Raw genomic sequence first — 18,144 nt, forward strand, 5'->3', positions numbered from 1 at the left:
ACGGTCCTTCCTTCAATTATCTTGTAAGAACACATTTTTGGCTATCTTCCACTAATGAAAAAGTTGATAAGGACATAAAGCTGGAGATAATTCTTGACTTCAGTGACGGTGACCCCACTTTCGTTATATGAAATTGACATAATGGTTACGCGCATTGTGGGTAACTTACTTGTTTGACTTTCTTCTAACTGGTTCCTCGACAGCTTTAAAGTTTCCTTACTCTGTGTTCATCTCTCTGCTATTTTTCTGGGTTGCGATACTTCGTGAAAATGAACGATCTCCTTATGGAAGACGTGTTTCCATCTTATGATGTTTTTATTAATCACAGAGGACCTGATACCAAGAAAACTCTCGCCAGCCTCATCTATCGCGATCTCAGTGAGCATGGATTGAGGGTGTTTCTCGATGAACAGGAATTGGAAGTGGGGGATCCCTTTCCCCCTGCAATTCAATCTGCCATTCGTGGTGCCTCCGTCCACATCGCTATTTTCTCCAAAACATATGCTAAATCCGTTTGGTGTTTGGATGAGCTGCTATGGATGTTTGATTCTCATGGTAATATTATCCCCATCTTCTATGATATCCAACTTTGGGAGCTTCGCCATGTTGGCAAGGGAGCATATGCCGGAGCCTTTCAGGATCATAGAAACAAGGGCAGGATTACCATTGAACAACTGGACAGATGGATAACCGCCCTGAACAAAGTCGCTGATATTTCTGGCGTGGTGTTCGAGACGGAGAAAGAGTAAGTACCTATTTACAATGATCTGAAAATATATTAATGTAGGGTTCTTTACATGAGCTTCCGATTTATGACAAGTTCTTAATTTTTTTCAGTAACCATGGAGATCGTTTGAAACAAATAGTCGAGAAAGTATTAGAAAAGGTGGGAAAGAAACAACTGTATGTGTGTGATCATCCTGTGGGACTTCTTCAAGCGGCAGCTAATTTTGAAAAAAAGGTTTTGATTCCAAGCGGCACCAACGTCGTGGGGATTGTGGGGCTTAGCGGATCGGGGAAATCAATTCTGGCTACTCATCTCTACAACTCCAAGTTGTCCCAATTCCACAGATGTTGTTTCTTATCTAATGTAAGTAAAAGAGATTTACCATCTCTGCAGCAAACTCTGCTTAGGGATCTGCTGCGTGACCGAAATTTGTGTATTGTGGATACGGGTAGAGGTAGAACCCTCCTTCGAGATCGTCTGCAAGGGTTGATTGTTTTGATTGTTTTTGAAGATATAGATAATAGAGAGCAAATAGACAATCTGTTATTTGTAAAGAATCATGTGGGAAATGGCAGTCTGATCTTGGTGACATCTAAAGACCGCACTTTGCTTCAAGGGACTCCTGGGAATCCTCGAGTAGAAATATACGATGTCGAATTACTAGGTGCAAAAGAAGCCCAGGAGCTGTTCTGCTGGCGTGCTTTCGGTCACACCGAACCAGTCCAAGATTTGCAAAATATGGTGGAAGAATTGGTTAGAATGTGTGGTGGGTTTCCTTTGGCTTTGATAGTTTTAGGAGAACAGTTCGTCAATGAACGTCGTCCAAGAATGTGGAAGAAGCGCTTGGACAGCCTCAGTAAAGGACTGCCGGATGAGGTCTTAAATCAGATAGTAATGGATAGCTATAAATCTCTTAACGGTAGAGAGAAAGAGGCCTTTTTAGATGTTGCCCATTTCCTGATGGGAGAAGATAGAGATCTGGTGGAGAGGGTTTTGGATGGATTATTGAATGATGACGGCTTTCAATGCCTTGAGACGCTCCATCGTAAATGCCTCGTGGAGTTAAAAAGTGCAGACATAATTCGCCGGAGAGAATTAGGGGTATAAACTGCCTGCATGCCCTTAAATAAGCATAGATCATTATCAGGATTTTTTCAGTTATTAGAACTGTTTATTACAGTAATGTAGCTAATGAACTTTCTTCCAGGATGACAGCGTGGATTGGAGTGTAGGTATTTGGAGAAGAGCAAAGGGGAGCTCCATAATAAGAATGCACGATTTAGTGAGGGACCTGGCGAGACAAATCGGCAGACAGGAGTTACCTCTTCGCCTTTGTTGCTCAAACGATAAAGTGTTCTCCGCACGGGTATTTGATCTCATAGTTTTTTTTCAACAGTTTAAAAAAAGAAAAAAACCAATTCTAATTTTTCCAAAGTTATTTTTAGAATCTTCACGATACTTCTTTTAATGTTGGAGCAATCTCCATTTTGTAACTAAACCTCTCCAAAATCCTCTGTAGAATAGTTCTTCCCTTTTTTGAACTTCTATGAGAATTGAGACCAAGTTCTTCTCCGCAAGATAGGCTAACTGATCCTATTCTTCTATTTGAATCTTTTCATTTCGGACCTCCAGTACCGATTCTATCTGTTGTTTCTCCGCATTACACATTTTCTAGTATAGTTGAACACTAACATTCTGTTCATCCATTTACAATTTCTATTCGTGGTTCGATATATGTCAAACTCTAGTTATTCACAAACTTTGCCATGCATGGGGTTTGTTGATGATTGATGGGGACAGTTTGTTTTAATTGTAGTTTGTTTTTGTTTAAATTCAGTTAAGAACCTCTTAAATTCAGCTAAGAAGTTCAGTTTTACCTTTTACTCTGCCAGCGGATAATTAATGTTAAGGCATATGTTGCTGTTAATGCATAATAAGTTCCTTCTGTTATGGTATGAACTATTCCTTTGAATTCTATTTGTATTCAAGCCCAGCGTAGTTTTTAATCCAGCTGGAATAAAAGACTCTGTGTATCGAAACAGTTCAGTAATAAAAAACAGAGGATTCTGCAATTGTTGAAATCCATGAATGATCAATTTATTTTTCTTGTCTGATAAGAGGGATCAGTAAGTGATCTGATTTTATCACCGTGTCCATTGCTGTTGTCTTTTTCCTCTGCTGTCACATACATTCAATTAATTGGTTTCAGGGTAAGGGCTGCTTTCAGAAACTACATTTGATATCAGAGCGGGACGAAGGGACGGATGAAGAACACAGATGTTTTCTAAAATAAATTGAATACAACCGTGGGAATATTCGTAATGTTTTGTATCAGCGGAAAAAAAGATCGTGGGCATCAAAGTAATTAGAGGTGCCCTTGTTTCCAAGACGCTCCATTCAAGGGATCCAGTGATTCTGATGCAGGGGAGAACAAAACTCTTCCCCCAGCAACAACTTCACTCAACCGACAATTCACAACTCATAAACTCGTTTAGCAAGAAAACAAAGATTGCAACATAACATTCAACTTTATTAAATTTTATTTCACCATCAAGCTACTGCGACAAAGTAATTACAAGCTTGGCCTGTCAATGGCCTTTAAAGTCTGTTCAAACCCTCTCAAACCCCATTTGTCTAAGCTCAGATCAATTTCCAAGCGGCCTCATCTCTTCTATCTTTGCCTGGGCCGATTCTCACCCACTACTCTGTTCTTGGGCCGACACATTCCTAATTCTTCGTTGGCTGATTCCCATCTTTATTTATTTAGCAGCCACTTCCCTCTTTCCCCTTTTACCTCATTCACAGCCCTCTTCCTCTTCTGTTTTCGCTGGCTCTAACTCTGCTTCCTTTGCACTTTTCCTTTGTTGCAGAGGGCTCACCTCTTCTCAAACCTAAACATCTTTCTTTTTATATTTCTGTTTCTGATCGATGCCTCAATCTTTTTTTCACTTAGCCGCTCCACACACAACTACCTTCAAGGCCGATACCCATTCTCCTCTATTTGGGTCCGTGTTTTTTACCCTCGACCTTTCCCCTCTTCAATACGACGGAGATGTGTTTACCATATGCTTTCCCACCGCAGGTTTTACTCTGTTTTTGTTTGTCTCTCTACGCAGCCTTTCTCACGACCCTCTCCAATGATGGTAATGGTTGAGTCTTTAATTCCACACTTTGCATGCATAAACCTCTTCCTTTATCCTCTGGCAGATGTGCATACTCTGTTTTCCCATTTGGCACATATGTTTATATATTTTTAATGTAGTATTTTTGTAGCTCTATTTTATTATAGTTATCTCGACACGTGATTAAAGATAATGCTCGAGAAAAATAATAAAATAGTTGTCCAGTTTTTTAGTGTAATGCACATCTCTAATTTTGATCGAGGTATAACAAAGTTTATTTTGTGAAATCCCTTATTTTTATTCTACATTTGTACTGAAGGTTCCAATACATTCGTAGCGTTTTCAAATAACCACAACACCTTTGTTTAGATAATATACATGCTTGGTAGATCTATTTATACATTAATTTAATAATAATTGCTTTCAAAATATATTTTACATAAAATAATAAATTGTGTTTTTGCATATCTAAGGTCTCTAGTTCCCATGGCTATGTCCAATAGTATGATTTAAAAGGAATTTGTAGAGATCAAGATCATTTACTATCAAAATTTCTAAAAAATCAAGATATTCACAACTTTAAATATTTGTGAGCACAAAATTTTATCATTCTGCACAAATTCAATAGTTTCAAGCCTTCGCACTGAACAAGACTTAATCATTATTTTACCAAAAGATACAATAACTTTAATTATAATTATCTAGACAATCAATTTAAAATTTAATAGAACACAACATTTGTTCATTTATGATAAAGATCAATATAATTTTCTAAAACTCTTTTCAATATTTATTTTCTTAAATGCTACTATAGCAACCTGTTTATCTCATCATAAATATAAATGAAATTAATCATTATTAAATTTAAAATATTATATTTTATTCATGACTTATCATTATATAATTTTTTTATTTTCATTTTAAATTAATGTATATTATTTAGATTGTGTACATATTAATTATTTAGTTATTTTATTTACATTATAACATATTTATTTTTCTCATGTATAACTTCTAGTTTTACACTCTCAATACATACACTTCAATAATTATTTATGTTAGTTTGAATTTATTTTTAATGAAGAGAATTTCTTTTATATAGTCATTAAAAAAACTACGTAGAATAATCTGTATTAAAAAAAATTACTAGAATAAAATTTGCTATTTGCAATTTAACATGTTCTATCTCCGCTGATTGATCAGTACCATGTCTTCACGCAAAAGTGCCATGTCTTCACGCAAAAGTACCATGTACGAGGAATTCGTGGAGATGAAGACCGCGAGTTGCCAGTATTTTTGCAAAATGAAGATATAAACGGGTTAAAGATTCTAGTGGTTCAAAATTCCACTATCCTGCAGCAATTTAATAATGTATCGGGAGACTTGATATGGCTTCGCTTGAGTGGATCAAAGGACACTCCGCTCTTGAGTTGTTTAAGGAATATTCCTTCTACTCTTTTACTGAGAAGTTTAAGAGTGTTGGAACTTCATGGCGTCAGCCCTCAAGATTTATGCAATTTGTTTGATGCTCGTGAGGTATGTGCATCTTTCCTCAGCCAGCGTTTTAATTAGGGCAGAGCTTTTCCATTTTGTAATTGTAAATATTAATAGCAATTAAATCACTGTTCGTATCGCAGCCTCCTTCGGAACTGCGTGCATTGGAAGTCGCATTCAATCGAGATTTTGGAAGCGCAAGCACAAGCACAGCTGGACCATCCACAGCCGTGTTCAAAAAACATGGTTTAACTTCAGAGTCATTGCAGCCTCCAATAGCTATTCCAATAGGTTTTGGACAGATGTTTAAGGCGTGGTTAGGAAAGCTGAATTTCAGGAATTTGGGTAAGATAGTTTTACAAAATATTCCAGGCCTGAAAACACTTCCAATTAAGTTTGAGGAAGTAAGAAATCTGAGACATGTAGATCTATCTGGCTGCTGCGATTTGGAGGTTTTGCCAAATTCTTTTACGGAAGAATTATTGCAACTCCAATATTTAGTATTGCGAGATTGCAGGAAGCTTGTTCTCCAAGATTTGGGAAAAATCTACACGCTTGAGTACCTCGACTTTCAGGGTTGCTCCATGCTAGAGGAAATGCCCAAAGGAACTGAGGTTCAGAAGTCTTTAAAGCATTTAAATGTGGTCCATACTGAGCTGAGGAAATTGCCTGACAATCTTGAACAACTGGAAGATCTGGAAGAACTACATATAGGGAGCTCGAGATTGACAGAGATGCCATCTTCTCTATATAATTTGAGCAGGTTAACAGATTTGACTCTGATAGGGTGCACTAATCTACGTCTTATTGACAACTCTATTGAAAAGTTAGTACATTTGGAAAGTTTCAGAGTACATACATGTGGAATGAGAGCGTTACCTGTAACAATTGCATGGGTGAATATGAAAATCTTGGATGTTCAAAATTGTCCACTTGATTCGGAGCAGTTGCTGACAGGAATGGATTCAGGAAATATGTCTCTAGATAGTTCTGAGGCGCAGGGAAGTATTGGTCAGAGTCCTCATCCAAATCGCCCAGGTTGTTTAACAGATTTAATCATAAGACACAGCCACATTCAAGAGATAGACATTCCTCAGGCCGAAAGTCTTTTTCCAAAACTTGAAACTGTTGATCTGTCCTACAATCGTGTTTTGACAAAGATTGGAAGGTTACCAGACAATCTGATAAGTCTGAAACTGACGAACTGTTCAAAGCTGACAAGACTGGCATGCCTCTCTAACCTGGCAAGACTCAAAGTTCTTGACATAAGCGGATGTGGTGAACTAGAGACACTTAATGTGGAATGTCTGAAATCAATACGAGTTATTAAAGCCAATGGGTGTTGGGAACTGCGAAGCTTTCAGGGTCTGGATCTATTGGAACAGTTATCCTGTCTTCAAGTGTCCGTCCAAGCAAGGGTGATCCGCTTCCCATCTCTCTATCGTTATCTGGTGAGTCATAAAAACAATTCATTATCTTTACCTGAAAGAATTCTAGAACTTTATTTTACCTGAAAGAATTCTAGAACATTTATTTTACCTGAAAACTTTTCCGAAAATTTTTCGTGTTTAATAAATCTGTTGATAAATTGTGTTTTTAGCAGACAAGTGATAAAATTTCTATCAAAGAACGAATATATATAGAGAGAGAGGGGGAAGAAAAACTATGTATATGTACATAAAATTTATATGCATATAAAATTCATTTCTTAGAAGCAATTTTTAAATATTTTGATTTTTCATCATGTTTTTAGTAACATAGTTGTTAAGACATCGAGGCTCCACCCAAGGGTTATTGCATGGAGTTTGCAAATTGCGGCCATGGAAATGAGCATAATAATTTTTCAAAGAAAAAATAAAGGACCAGTAACTTATGCAACTAATAACAAAGAAAAAAGGAAAGATGATTCCCTAAATCAGCCCAAAAATTAGATAAAGAAATAACATGAATATAGGGTTGATTCCAACAAAACAACCACTACCTCGATAGGCCTAGAAAAATAGTCATTGAAAGAAACAATGGATATCATTTTCCTTCTTAATTAAACAAAGTCACACTTAGAGGGATCATAAAAGCCTCTCTTCTTGATGTTATCTTGGTAAGACATATATTCTTGTATAGAAGATAAACAAAGAACATACACTTGGGCTAACAAAATTTACTCTATTAACAGTTTCCACTACGAAAAGTCCTCAACTAATTCTTTGCAAGATATAACAATTCAACCATCAAAAATAGATTAAACTCCTTTAGGATCATATGCCCAAGCTAGGACTCCTTTCTGCTATAAATAACAATGGCTATCAATAAGAATAGAGGCTAGGTCATCGTAGGATTCTTGACCTTCCCCTATAGCTCAACTATTGATATCTTTCCAATGAGAAATTAGAGAATTCCCTAGTTGATGATAATCTTTGAAATAAAAAATTTAAACCAGGCCACATGAACAAATTACTCAAGTGATGAAGATGGGGAAAAAAGGAAAGAATTGGAGGATGAAGATCCCATGAATCAATCCACAAAAGAGCATTGTCGCAAGCATTTACAATATAAAAGTGGCTAACTTGAATAAGGGATCCACCCTTATTGATATTGTTTCAAACCGTATATCTTCTAGTAGCTAGGAAAATTCATTGAATCTCATAAAGATCAATTATGTTAAGATATTTAATATTAACTATCTGGCTTACCTATTTATTTTGTTAAATATTTTCAAAAGAGAAAAAAATTTATTTATCGTAGTTTTTCTAAAATTTGCATAACTTTATCAATTTTGAATTAGAATATATTTTGAATTTTAATTGATAATGTAGACACAATTTTTTAATTACAATTGTCCTACCAATCGACCTCAATTTTTCCCATTGTCAAGTGGATCCTTATTATCCATTATTCATTATCTCATTCTTCATAGCATAATATATTATCCACTATTATTCTTCATTATCTTGTAATATTCATTCATCATATATTCATTAAATCTATTTAATAATATTATTCTCCATTAATTCATTTAAATCCATTAATATATTCTATTATTAATCTATTTTCCAAATCTCTTACATATCAAAATTTATTTTCTATTTAGCACCTCCCACTCCTATTCATTTCATTCACTTATTGAATGTGGGATAAACACTCTTCATTTCTACATCAATCCTTTATCACATACTCATCTTGATGTTGGATTCACCCTTGAGGACAACTATAAAAACTCAGCCCCTCTCTCATTTCAACCATCTAGTGTTTAGTCTATCTTTGCATTTTGCTTTCTCTTTCAATAATCTTACATTCATCATCTCAAATCTCCAATAAATCATAGCTTCTTATGTGTTCTTCTTAGAGCCATATTATCTATATAAGATCTTGATTTAAGGAGTGCAATGCAGTAGGTGGTGTGACATGCATGTGTGTTTCTAGTTTAGATTTTGATTTGCATGTGTGTCTTTGGGTAAGAAACTTCATTGTGGATGCTAGAAGTCTGAATCTTTGATTCAACTCATTTTCTCCATCTTCAGATAAAGGTGCCATAGAATACATCATTATTTATGTTCACTTGTGATTAAGGATATGGAGAGGATTTTATCATATACTCAAACTTTTCATTAAACTTGATATACCTAGATGTGGACATATCCTCCACACCAAGATTCTACAATCTATATCCTTTCTTTTGATCAACGTTAACAATGAAGACACACTTAACACTTTTTCTTATCAAATTTCTCTTCTCCTATCTCATAAGATAAGTACAATGTCCAATTAGAATTTCCTTGAGAAAATAAGGTTATCAATATATTTTATTATGATCCATTTATTCTTAAAAAAAGTAATTGTGTAATCTTTGATAAAACTTCATATGTCTTCCATGACATGAATCTTAGGATATTAATAACTTTTATGCCCCTTTTCTCCATAGTTTGTATCACGTGATCTTGTTTTCTCTTGTAAAATTGTCTCTAAGAGTCCTACAATCCTTTTATAATTTAAAAAATATTATTTGTTTATTGGTTTTATTATTTTAATTATTTTCTTATTAATTTTCTTTAATTTATGGTCTTTAAATTTTTTATAGTTTACCTTGATTCTAATTCTTATATTTGTCTATAGCCATAAAATCTTATGAATTCTTTTTGAACTTATCTACAAAATTATAAATACTATTATCTTAATCAAACAAAATCTTATATACTTTTTCTAGTTGAATTATATTGTCAAATTTCTAGTTAGCTCCAATTATGATGCTAATTTGAAATACTTTCTTATATATAATCTACAAAATTTGTGTCTACACATTTTACCTTCAACATTTTAACATGATTTATTTCATTTTTCGACTTTATAGTAATTCATGTTTTTTTCTTCCTTCGTGCCATATAATAGCTGAAAGTACATTCATATTCACCTTACCCTATTTTTCATGATTACTCATGTCTCTAGGTTTCTCTTTTACATCTATTTTTCGAAACCTTCAAATTTTTATATTAATTTAATTGAAACCATATAATTTTGTGCTAAATATAATGTTGGATCTTTCAAATGAATCCATCTAGTTGGAATAAATATATTACTCGGGCCTACAAGCATGAATGCTTGGAAAATGAAGTCCCCACCAAAAAACAATGAGATCATTGTATTGTGTTGCCTTTCTTATAAGCTAAAAAAATAAGGACTATATAAAATTTATAAAATACAAATGAAAAGTCAAACAAAACTCTTGCATTCAACATTGTGAAGGCATCAAACAAAATTATTGCCCTAGTGTGCATAGAATTTTTTGGGGGAGATGTGATAAGTTAGAGATGTTAAAGAGAAAAATGAATAACAAGATAATAAAATAAACATGATGAAGAAAGAATGAAAAATCATCCCTTGAAGTTGGAAAGATAATTATAATGAAAATGGAGGATGCTAAATACTTAGAGTTGTGGTAAAATATTGATAGAGTGCTATGAAAAATGAAATAGGATGAGATTTAGAATCCAAAAACCAATTTAAAGCATAGGGAGGAAACAAAAATCACTAATTAAAATCTAAATCAACTAAGAGACTATTTTTTAAAAGAAATTAAGAAAGGAATATTGGAAACTTACCAGGTTGGGCAAATGATAGTTACATATTAATGAAAGTCAAATATTAATAGTATAGCCTAACCGGCTCAGCCCAACCGGTATAGCCCAACCAGTAGTAGAATTAGCTATATAATGAACTGGTAAACGAGATAGAAAACCAATAATTAAGAACAATGTGATTCTCAAGCGATTGGTAAGGACGATCGTTGAAGAATGAGATGTTGCAGTTTGAAATATAGGTTTATTACATTGGCATGAGTCCATGACTGTAACTGTATCATTAGTTTCGATCAAAATTCTCTCTTCATTACACACACCTGCATCAATGCCTTCTAAGGGAATTCTAAAAATTAGCCATCATTCATGCAAAGGAATGTGCTTGTGCTTAGATTGTGCATCATCTCATCTTCAATAAGAAAATACATCAGAATTCCCTAAAAGACAATTAAGAGAAACAAAAACACTAGTAGTGGCATTGATGAGTGAACTCACCAATGTAAGAAATTTGATGGAGAAATATTTGATTAAAGGGAAGTAGAAGTTGCTCAAGTGTTGGACAATGTGGCTCTGAGGGAGATAGAAGATGCTCAAACGTTGGATAAAATGAATCAAGGAGAAGTAGTTGATGCTCTGGTGTTTAAGGAAATGTCTGAAGTGGAAGTAACACATACCTAAACTTGCAATATTAGTGGTTCTTTATTGGGGCAAGTTAAAGAAGAGCCTGAGTCTGAGGGAGCATTAGGGATCATTCAGGGAAGTTGATAGCCTTCAAAACCTCTTTTATTCCTCTCAACACACATAATGTTGCAGAAGAATATGCTCTCCTAACTGGCTTATCATTAGCCAAAAAAATTGGGCCTTTCAAAAATACATATTGAAGGAGACTTAAGTGCTATTATCAATGCCTTCTTTAACAAACTTGGGATGTGATAACATTAATTTAGTCTTAACCAGATTGGGGCTAGTTTGGCAGATTTTTCTCAGCTAGTGGAGATAATCATTAATAAAAAAACCTGAGGTCGAATAAATGCACAACAATCTTTAATGATCTCATAGATTCTTTTACAAGGGAAACGTATGGTAGTTGAAGGACAAGACCAAATATATATATTATCATTCACTCAAATGGGCTGCTAATCATGACAATTAAAGGATTTTTTCTCCCATGTTCTCTAATTACTAGCAAAATTCACTTTATTTTATAGTTCGCATGTGTATATTATCATGTGTTGCAGGCTGAGCGCATGATACATGACTTCTTGTGGTGTGTTTCTTCTATTCAATTACCGCACACATCATTCTTCATCCAAGTTAAATTTTGATTATCCTGCTCGAGATCTTGTTGTAATGCAGTCGTCGAGCTTGATTTTACCTTCCTCTAGCTGCGACTTGTATTTCAGTGAATTCCTTTCAACTATGGACTATCGACCTAGAAATTACAGAGTTTTCTTGCAGGTTGAACATTGGGAAACTCCTTTCAAAGATCATATTTTTGACTCTTAGCTCGGACAGGGTTTCAACATTCAATGTCAACATTGCAGAAGATGTGTGAAGAAAATTATTGGTGAAGAAGTGTTGTATTCATAGGAGAAAAGAATCATATTTCCATCGTAGCTGGTCTCCATTTTCCTTTCTAATGTCTTGGGACTTACTTCAATCTTGGAGCAGTTTACAGTGTATTGTAAGTAAGGTCATCAAACCTGAGATCACATTGGGTAACAAATTACTTTCTGTGGTTCAGAAATATGATCTTTGGAATGGGAAAGCATACATTAGTGGTCTCTTCCTGAGACATTATTTGCAGAGCTGAGATGCCTTTATCAACATATATGACAGTATTAAGCACTCATTGGACTTACTTTCAATTCGACCATTTCAACAAGCAGCTCAGAATATGGGCAGAGCCCTTGATTCAGAGACAAGAAGTAGGATTTATTCAAAGCTTCATGGTCTCCTTGTAATCATGGGGCATGACCACAATGCTCCTAGCCTGTCGGCAATATCAGGTCCAATTGATCACATGTGGCAACCTTTGTCTCAATTCTCCGCGGCTTTGCCACAACTGAATTTGCAAATCCCTATTCTCCACTTTCAGAACTTGAGCTTGAATGAAGTTAGTGAAGATCCATGCCCACAACCTATGGAAGAATAATGGTCCTAGTCACCAAATTTTGCTTTCAGCTCTACAATTTTGTTACTGGCGCTTCTTAGCATTGATGGGTGATGTTAATTTGTAAATATTTAGTTGGTTATGCAAGCAAGCTCATTCGATTTTATGCATATTTTGTTCAATTTTGCACTAGATAATATGGCCTTATTACATAGTGCTCTTTGAAATTCACAATGCTTCATTTTATTGCAGGGTTTCCTTTTGTCTGGGTTCTCTTCAAAAAATTAAGGGGCAATTTTTTGATGATATCTATTGAGTGCCTTGTTTTTGGTTGCCGGTATAGCTCAACTGATATAGCATAGTTGGTATTACCGAACCAGTATAGCTTAGCCAGTATAGCTTAACCGGTATTTCTCAAACGCTATCCTAACTGGTATACCCTAACCAGTCCATCCCAACCGGTATAGCTTAACCGATAGTATAGTAAGCTATGTAGTGAACCGGTAATCGAGATAGCATGCAGGTATGCAAGAATAGTGTAACCGTATTATCAGATCCGATGTATGTAGCGAGTTTTGATGTACCTATTTTTCATATATGTAGGCTGGGGTTGCTTTTCATTATGTTACTTGTATTATTGGGCTAGGAATGGAGGTTTTCTTGCTGGTTCTTTCCTCCAGGAGCCTTTGAACCAGTTTTTTTTTTTTTTCTATTATTATTATTATTATTATTAATAAATTAGTGGTTGCCACTTTCGCCAAAAAATATATATATACATTTTTAGTAATAAAAACCTTATATAGTCATAGAATCTTGAACAAAAAATTGTACACTCATACTAATGCCTAAAAATAAATGAATGGAAAAATTATGAAACAAACATATTAGATATTAAACCACTAGAAATACACCACAAAAACATAAGTGCATAGAATTAGAAAACATACCTTTCTATTGTCCTTTTTATTAGGAAAGAGGGATAGAACGTCCAACAACTTATTATGAAAATGAAAAAGAATGCGTGGAAACTTTATAAGGACAAAATTCTAATGTTTTTACCCTCATATAAGTAGAGTTGTGTCACTATGTGACAAAAATGAATAAAACGTATAAATGAAAATGTGAAATAAATATCATTTAAGAGATACACAATACTATTCAAGACAAGAATTCATGTTCATAAGTTATGATTTCGAAAAAATCATGTCAAAACAAAAAACCTTTAACACAAAAGTGTTTGAAAATATAAAAGTTATAACACAATAGTATTAGTAAATCAAAAAATATATAGGAGAAAGAAAATTAGTTTATATAATGGAATTACTAGAAAATTAGTTATGAGTAGAATATAAAATTTTGAAAGAATAAAGTAATGTATAAGCTATTTAAGAAAAATAGTCAATATAAAATAAAATATACGATTCAAATTATAGCTTGATTTATCATTAGAAATCATGAGAACCAATTGCAAATATGAGTCATAGGTACTAGAATGCTCTATTTCTAGCTGGTTCTTAAAAAGCTCTATTGTTTCATGGATGAATACAATATGCAAGTACATACCTACCTGTTATAGATAAATCTATAATTATGCCAAACATTAAACAACTTTAATATAAAATTGACATTAAAAACATTCCCCAAACGAATAAACCTATCGAGAGTGAATTGAAGTGAATGTCTGTAGGGAAAGTGATAATGATATAGTACGTGTTCAACGATAACGACATTTGATTTTTGATTGATTCATATTTTAAATTGTGTGCAGACAGAAGGTATAGAAAAAGATGGAGGTGGAGTTTTGAAGGTGTTAGAGAATTGCACGGAGGCTTCATTTTTAATAAAGGATGTCAAGCCAAGCGGTGCAATTTGGCTATTCCTTGTAACAGATTCGAATTGTGAGATTGAAGTATCATTCCTTGGTCATACTTACACCACCCACTCTTCTACTTTGGATGAGTCAGTACATATACTTATGTGGACAAAAGATTCAGAAGTGTTTAATGACTTTAAATTCTCCAACAATGACGCAATACATTTCAACATCAACGTACGCAATTCATATCGACGGTATAATCCACCACTCCAATGGGGATGGATGGTAGAAGCCGTACATCGGCAGGTTTCTAAGGGTTTGTTTAATTTATTTGAGTTATCAATTTTTTCTGAAATTTTGGAGTAGTAATTTGTAAAGTTGGTGATTTCATGAATATTAAATTTTGTTGCTCATTTTTAAGTACCGTCTTAGATGATATTCTTCAATAAAATTCTTAATAATATTTTTTGCATATAAAATTTGGAAAAAAAGTTGGAGATAAATTAAAAGAAGAAATTTATTTTGTGAAGTCATGTATCATTTCCCAACAAAAGATTGTTGCTTCATTGAAATAGAGAAATATTCTGGTTTATCTTTTTCTCCTAATTAATAATTTACATAAGAACACTCTAGTCACTTAAATTTAAACAAAATTGTATACAAGAAATGACGTGAGATATAAGATCATTTCTCTTTGCATTTGTAAATAATCTATACATTTTATATAATAAAAAATATCAAAAGAACAGTTTAGAAAATAAAGTTTTCAAAGTTCTTAAAATGTTATGTAGGTATTTTGTTAACATGTAGAAGTGTACAACAATAAAAACAAATAAAAAGAGAATGTATGTTGTAGCATAGAAAAACCAAAAACAAAAACATGTATGAGATTTAGTACAAAATAATTTGCTTGGGTCAGTTGACCAAATAATTTATAATGTTTTGATTCAAGTAGAGAATAATTTTCATAACTTTGAGAATAGGTAGACAGATGTAAAAGCCTTAATATTTATATAAGGAGAAATGGTTGAATCAATATTTGCAAGAATTGCATAAACTAAGTCTATGAAAGCATAAAAACACTGATAAAATTGTTTCAACTATATTTTCTATTCAGCCTATAAAATATTTACATATTGATGGTGCCTCAACATAGAGGTCTTCATTATAGACTGTTTCAAACAACACGAAAAATGATTGTAAAACAACTAATAATAAATTTGTCTATTTTCCTTTCATGTATTGAACATGCAAGATGAGTTTATATCTTAAAAATCTAAAACGAATGCATCTAAAATTAACATTCATGTGAACTTAGGAAACCTTGGTCAATTATAATTTGCATGAAAATGTATGCCTGAATCTCTAATCATGCCCCACCTTAATATAGATGGACTCACAAGATGATATTGAAGTTTTAAAAATTGAATCTTTGGAACTCGATTTTCCTTATATTTTGTAACACTATGAACATTGCTACACCTAGTCTTATAGATCCACTTATTACCAACTTTCAATCATAACAAGCAAGAAAGAGGTACCCAACTCAAATATTTAAAGCTTTCTTAAGTACTATTCTATTTGGCATGTGAACATTTAGGCTTGTAATACCTTTTGAATGCATATGTAATGTTTAGGCAATTAGAAACACAATTCCATCTATACTTATTTGTAAACAAAATTTTATAGGTTTTCTATTCTACTCCCTATTCCAGCATAGTTTTTACAAATCTCACACTTTCTTGATCTTAAATTTAGAGTATTCTTCCATATCATTTATCCTATCAATCAATTCTTCAAGGTTTAACTTTCCCGCATACTTTTAAATTTTAATTCTCTGTCTTTTTCTAATATTTGAAATATCTTTGATCATCTTTATTTGATCCAATTCTTCTTCCTATTCTCTAGAATCATATTCAATTTGGTTTTGGTAGATAATTCATCATCACTCTTGCTTTCCTGTCAAGGGATTAGGCCTCTCCTTTTATCTTCTTTTACAATATCTAATTAGACGCTCATTTATCTCATCATCTCCATCATTGAATCCATTCTATCAATGATATTTACCACAATAGGTATTCTCCTTGGAGATATCTCTTCCTTGGATATGGTGCAAGTGCGTCAATTCAATGATCTGGCTACAAGGTCTCAACTACCTCATAATCATTGATTGATTGAAAACACTTGTAGACTGCCTTAGGTGGGCGATATGTTCACCACAATAAATACCTCTACTCTACAAGGAATCAAAGCACGCTTTTGATATCACTTGGTGTAGTCACTGATGGAGGGTCCAAGTAGGACTCTCCAACCATGTAGCATACAATTTAACATAGTGGAAATAACATAAGAAAGTTCTTAGAAAACAAGAATATCATTCATTTACCATATACAATATTATATTACATAACATACCTTCATATGCGTAATCGCAATGGGCTTATGAGCCTACCACAAGGCATTACATGATATTACAATGGCTCACTAACCTAATCATAGTCTCATGGACTAGTGGATAGGAAAATCTAAATGCTAATGATATATCTATATACACAACTAATAACTTACTATTGATTGATTTCAAAATGATCTTAAATATATATTTCTCTTTCTTTAGAGAAGATCTACATCAACCTCAAGGGTCTCAAAACCCAAGTAATGATGAAACATGTAGGTTAGCCTCAAAACATGAGATGGTACTTCGCAAAAGATGCTAACCTGTTGCAAACCACAAGAAGGTTCCTCAATGACCCAAAATTCTTAGAATGATTTTTATCAAATATCCATATGCAATAGGAATGGTCTACAATTAGAATGTCTTAATTAGGTACTAAATGCTCAGACAAAGAAAATGATTGTAACTTCAGCGGGGTGATCGTACAGATCTGTGTTGCACTTTAGGTTAACAATGCCTATTCTGGTCGGAAGGGTTCTGACCGGAAGCATTCCGGCGGGACCGATTTGGCCCCATTCGGCAGCCACGTTGCACTCTCGTGGGAAGGGGTTTCCGGCTGGAACGGTTCCCACTAGAAACCCCTTGCCCTATATAGGTGCTTAAATCCACCCAAGCCGCTCATATTGCATTAAGCGGCTTGGAGTTAAGTAGGAGGGCGTAAAAAGTCTTAGAGATCTGGCCGGAAGGGTTTCTGTGGTAAGTACCTTTTTTTTTTTTTAAATGTATTTATTTTAACATATTAATTTATATTGTTTTGTTTTTTAAATCGTTTTAAATAGAAAATTAGTTTTTTTTAAGATTTTAAATTTTTATTTTTTTTTGGTATATATTCTATCATATTAGTTTAGAATATTAGAAAATAAATACACATACATATGTAAATATACAAACATACACATACATACATACATAAATACATACATACGTACATACAAACCTACATACATGCGTACACATACATACAAACCTACATATAAACATACACAAACATACATACCCACATACATAGATATAAAATAATTATATGTACACCTTATGACATACACATACATAAAATAACATACACATACATACATACACACATACATGTACATACACATACATAAATACATACGTGCATACATACATAAATACACATAAAATAATTATATATGCCTTATGACATACATACACCTCAAGAAATTCTATGAGGGGTCGTGTGTGGTCCTGAGGGGTCACACACACACCTCAGGACATGCTATAAGGGGTCATGTGTGGTCCTGAGGGGTCACACATGTGTGTGACCCCTCATGACCACACATGACCCCTCATAGAATGTCCTAAGATGTATGTATGTGTATGTATACAT

The 18,144-nt window shown here is 33.7% G+C and overlaps 1 protein-coding gene across 1 annotated transcript; it reads left to right on the top strand.

Moving 5' to 3' along the window:
• The first annotated feature begins 269 nt into the window (after positions 1 to 269).
• On the top strand, positions 270 to 17,371 carry LOC131876116 (disease resistance protein RUN1-like). The gene is made up of 7 exons (XM_059220904.1): positions 270 to 745; positions 838 to 1,828; positions 1,935 to 2,093; positions 5,053 to 5,385; positions 5,487 to 6,794; positions 14,294 to 14,647; positions 17,243 to 17,371. The coding sequence occupies exons 1-7, from the start codon at positions 270 to 272 to the stop codon at positions 17,369 to 17,371; spliced, it is 3,750 nt and encodes a 1,249-aa protein (XP_059076887.1).
• The last annotated feature ends 773 nt before the right edge of the window (positions 17,372 to 18,144 follow it).

Source organism: Cryptomeria japonica, chromosome 5 (genome assembly GCF_030272615.1).
Source record: "Cryptomeria japonica chromosome 5, Sugi_1.0, whole genome shotgun sequence".
Taxonomy (NCBI): Eukaryota; Viridiplantae; Streptophyta; class Pinopsida; order Cupressales; family Cupressaceae; genus Cryptomeria; species Cryptomeria japonica.

What these genes read in the sequence shown, in the direction of transcription:
- LOC131876116 (XM_059220904.1), top strand. Translation starts at nt 270, where the DNA reads ATGAACGATCTCCTTATGGAAGACGTGTTTCCATCTTATGATGTTTTT. An exon ending in ATAAAGTGTTCTCCGCACGG is followed by an intron (nt 2,094 to 5,052) that starts GTATTTGATCTC and finishes CTGATTGATCAG; the next exon opens with TACCATGTCTTCACGCAAAA. An exon ending in ATTTGTTTGATGCTCGTGAG is followed by an intron (nt 5,386 to 5,486) that starts GTATGTGCATCT and finishes TTCGTATCGCAG; the next exon opens with CCTCCTTCGGAACTGCGTGC.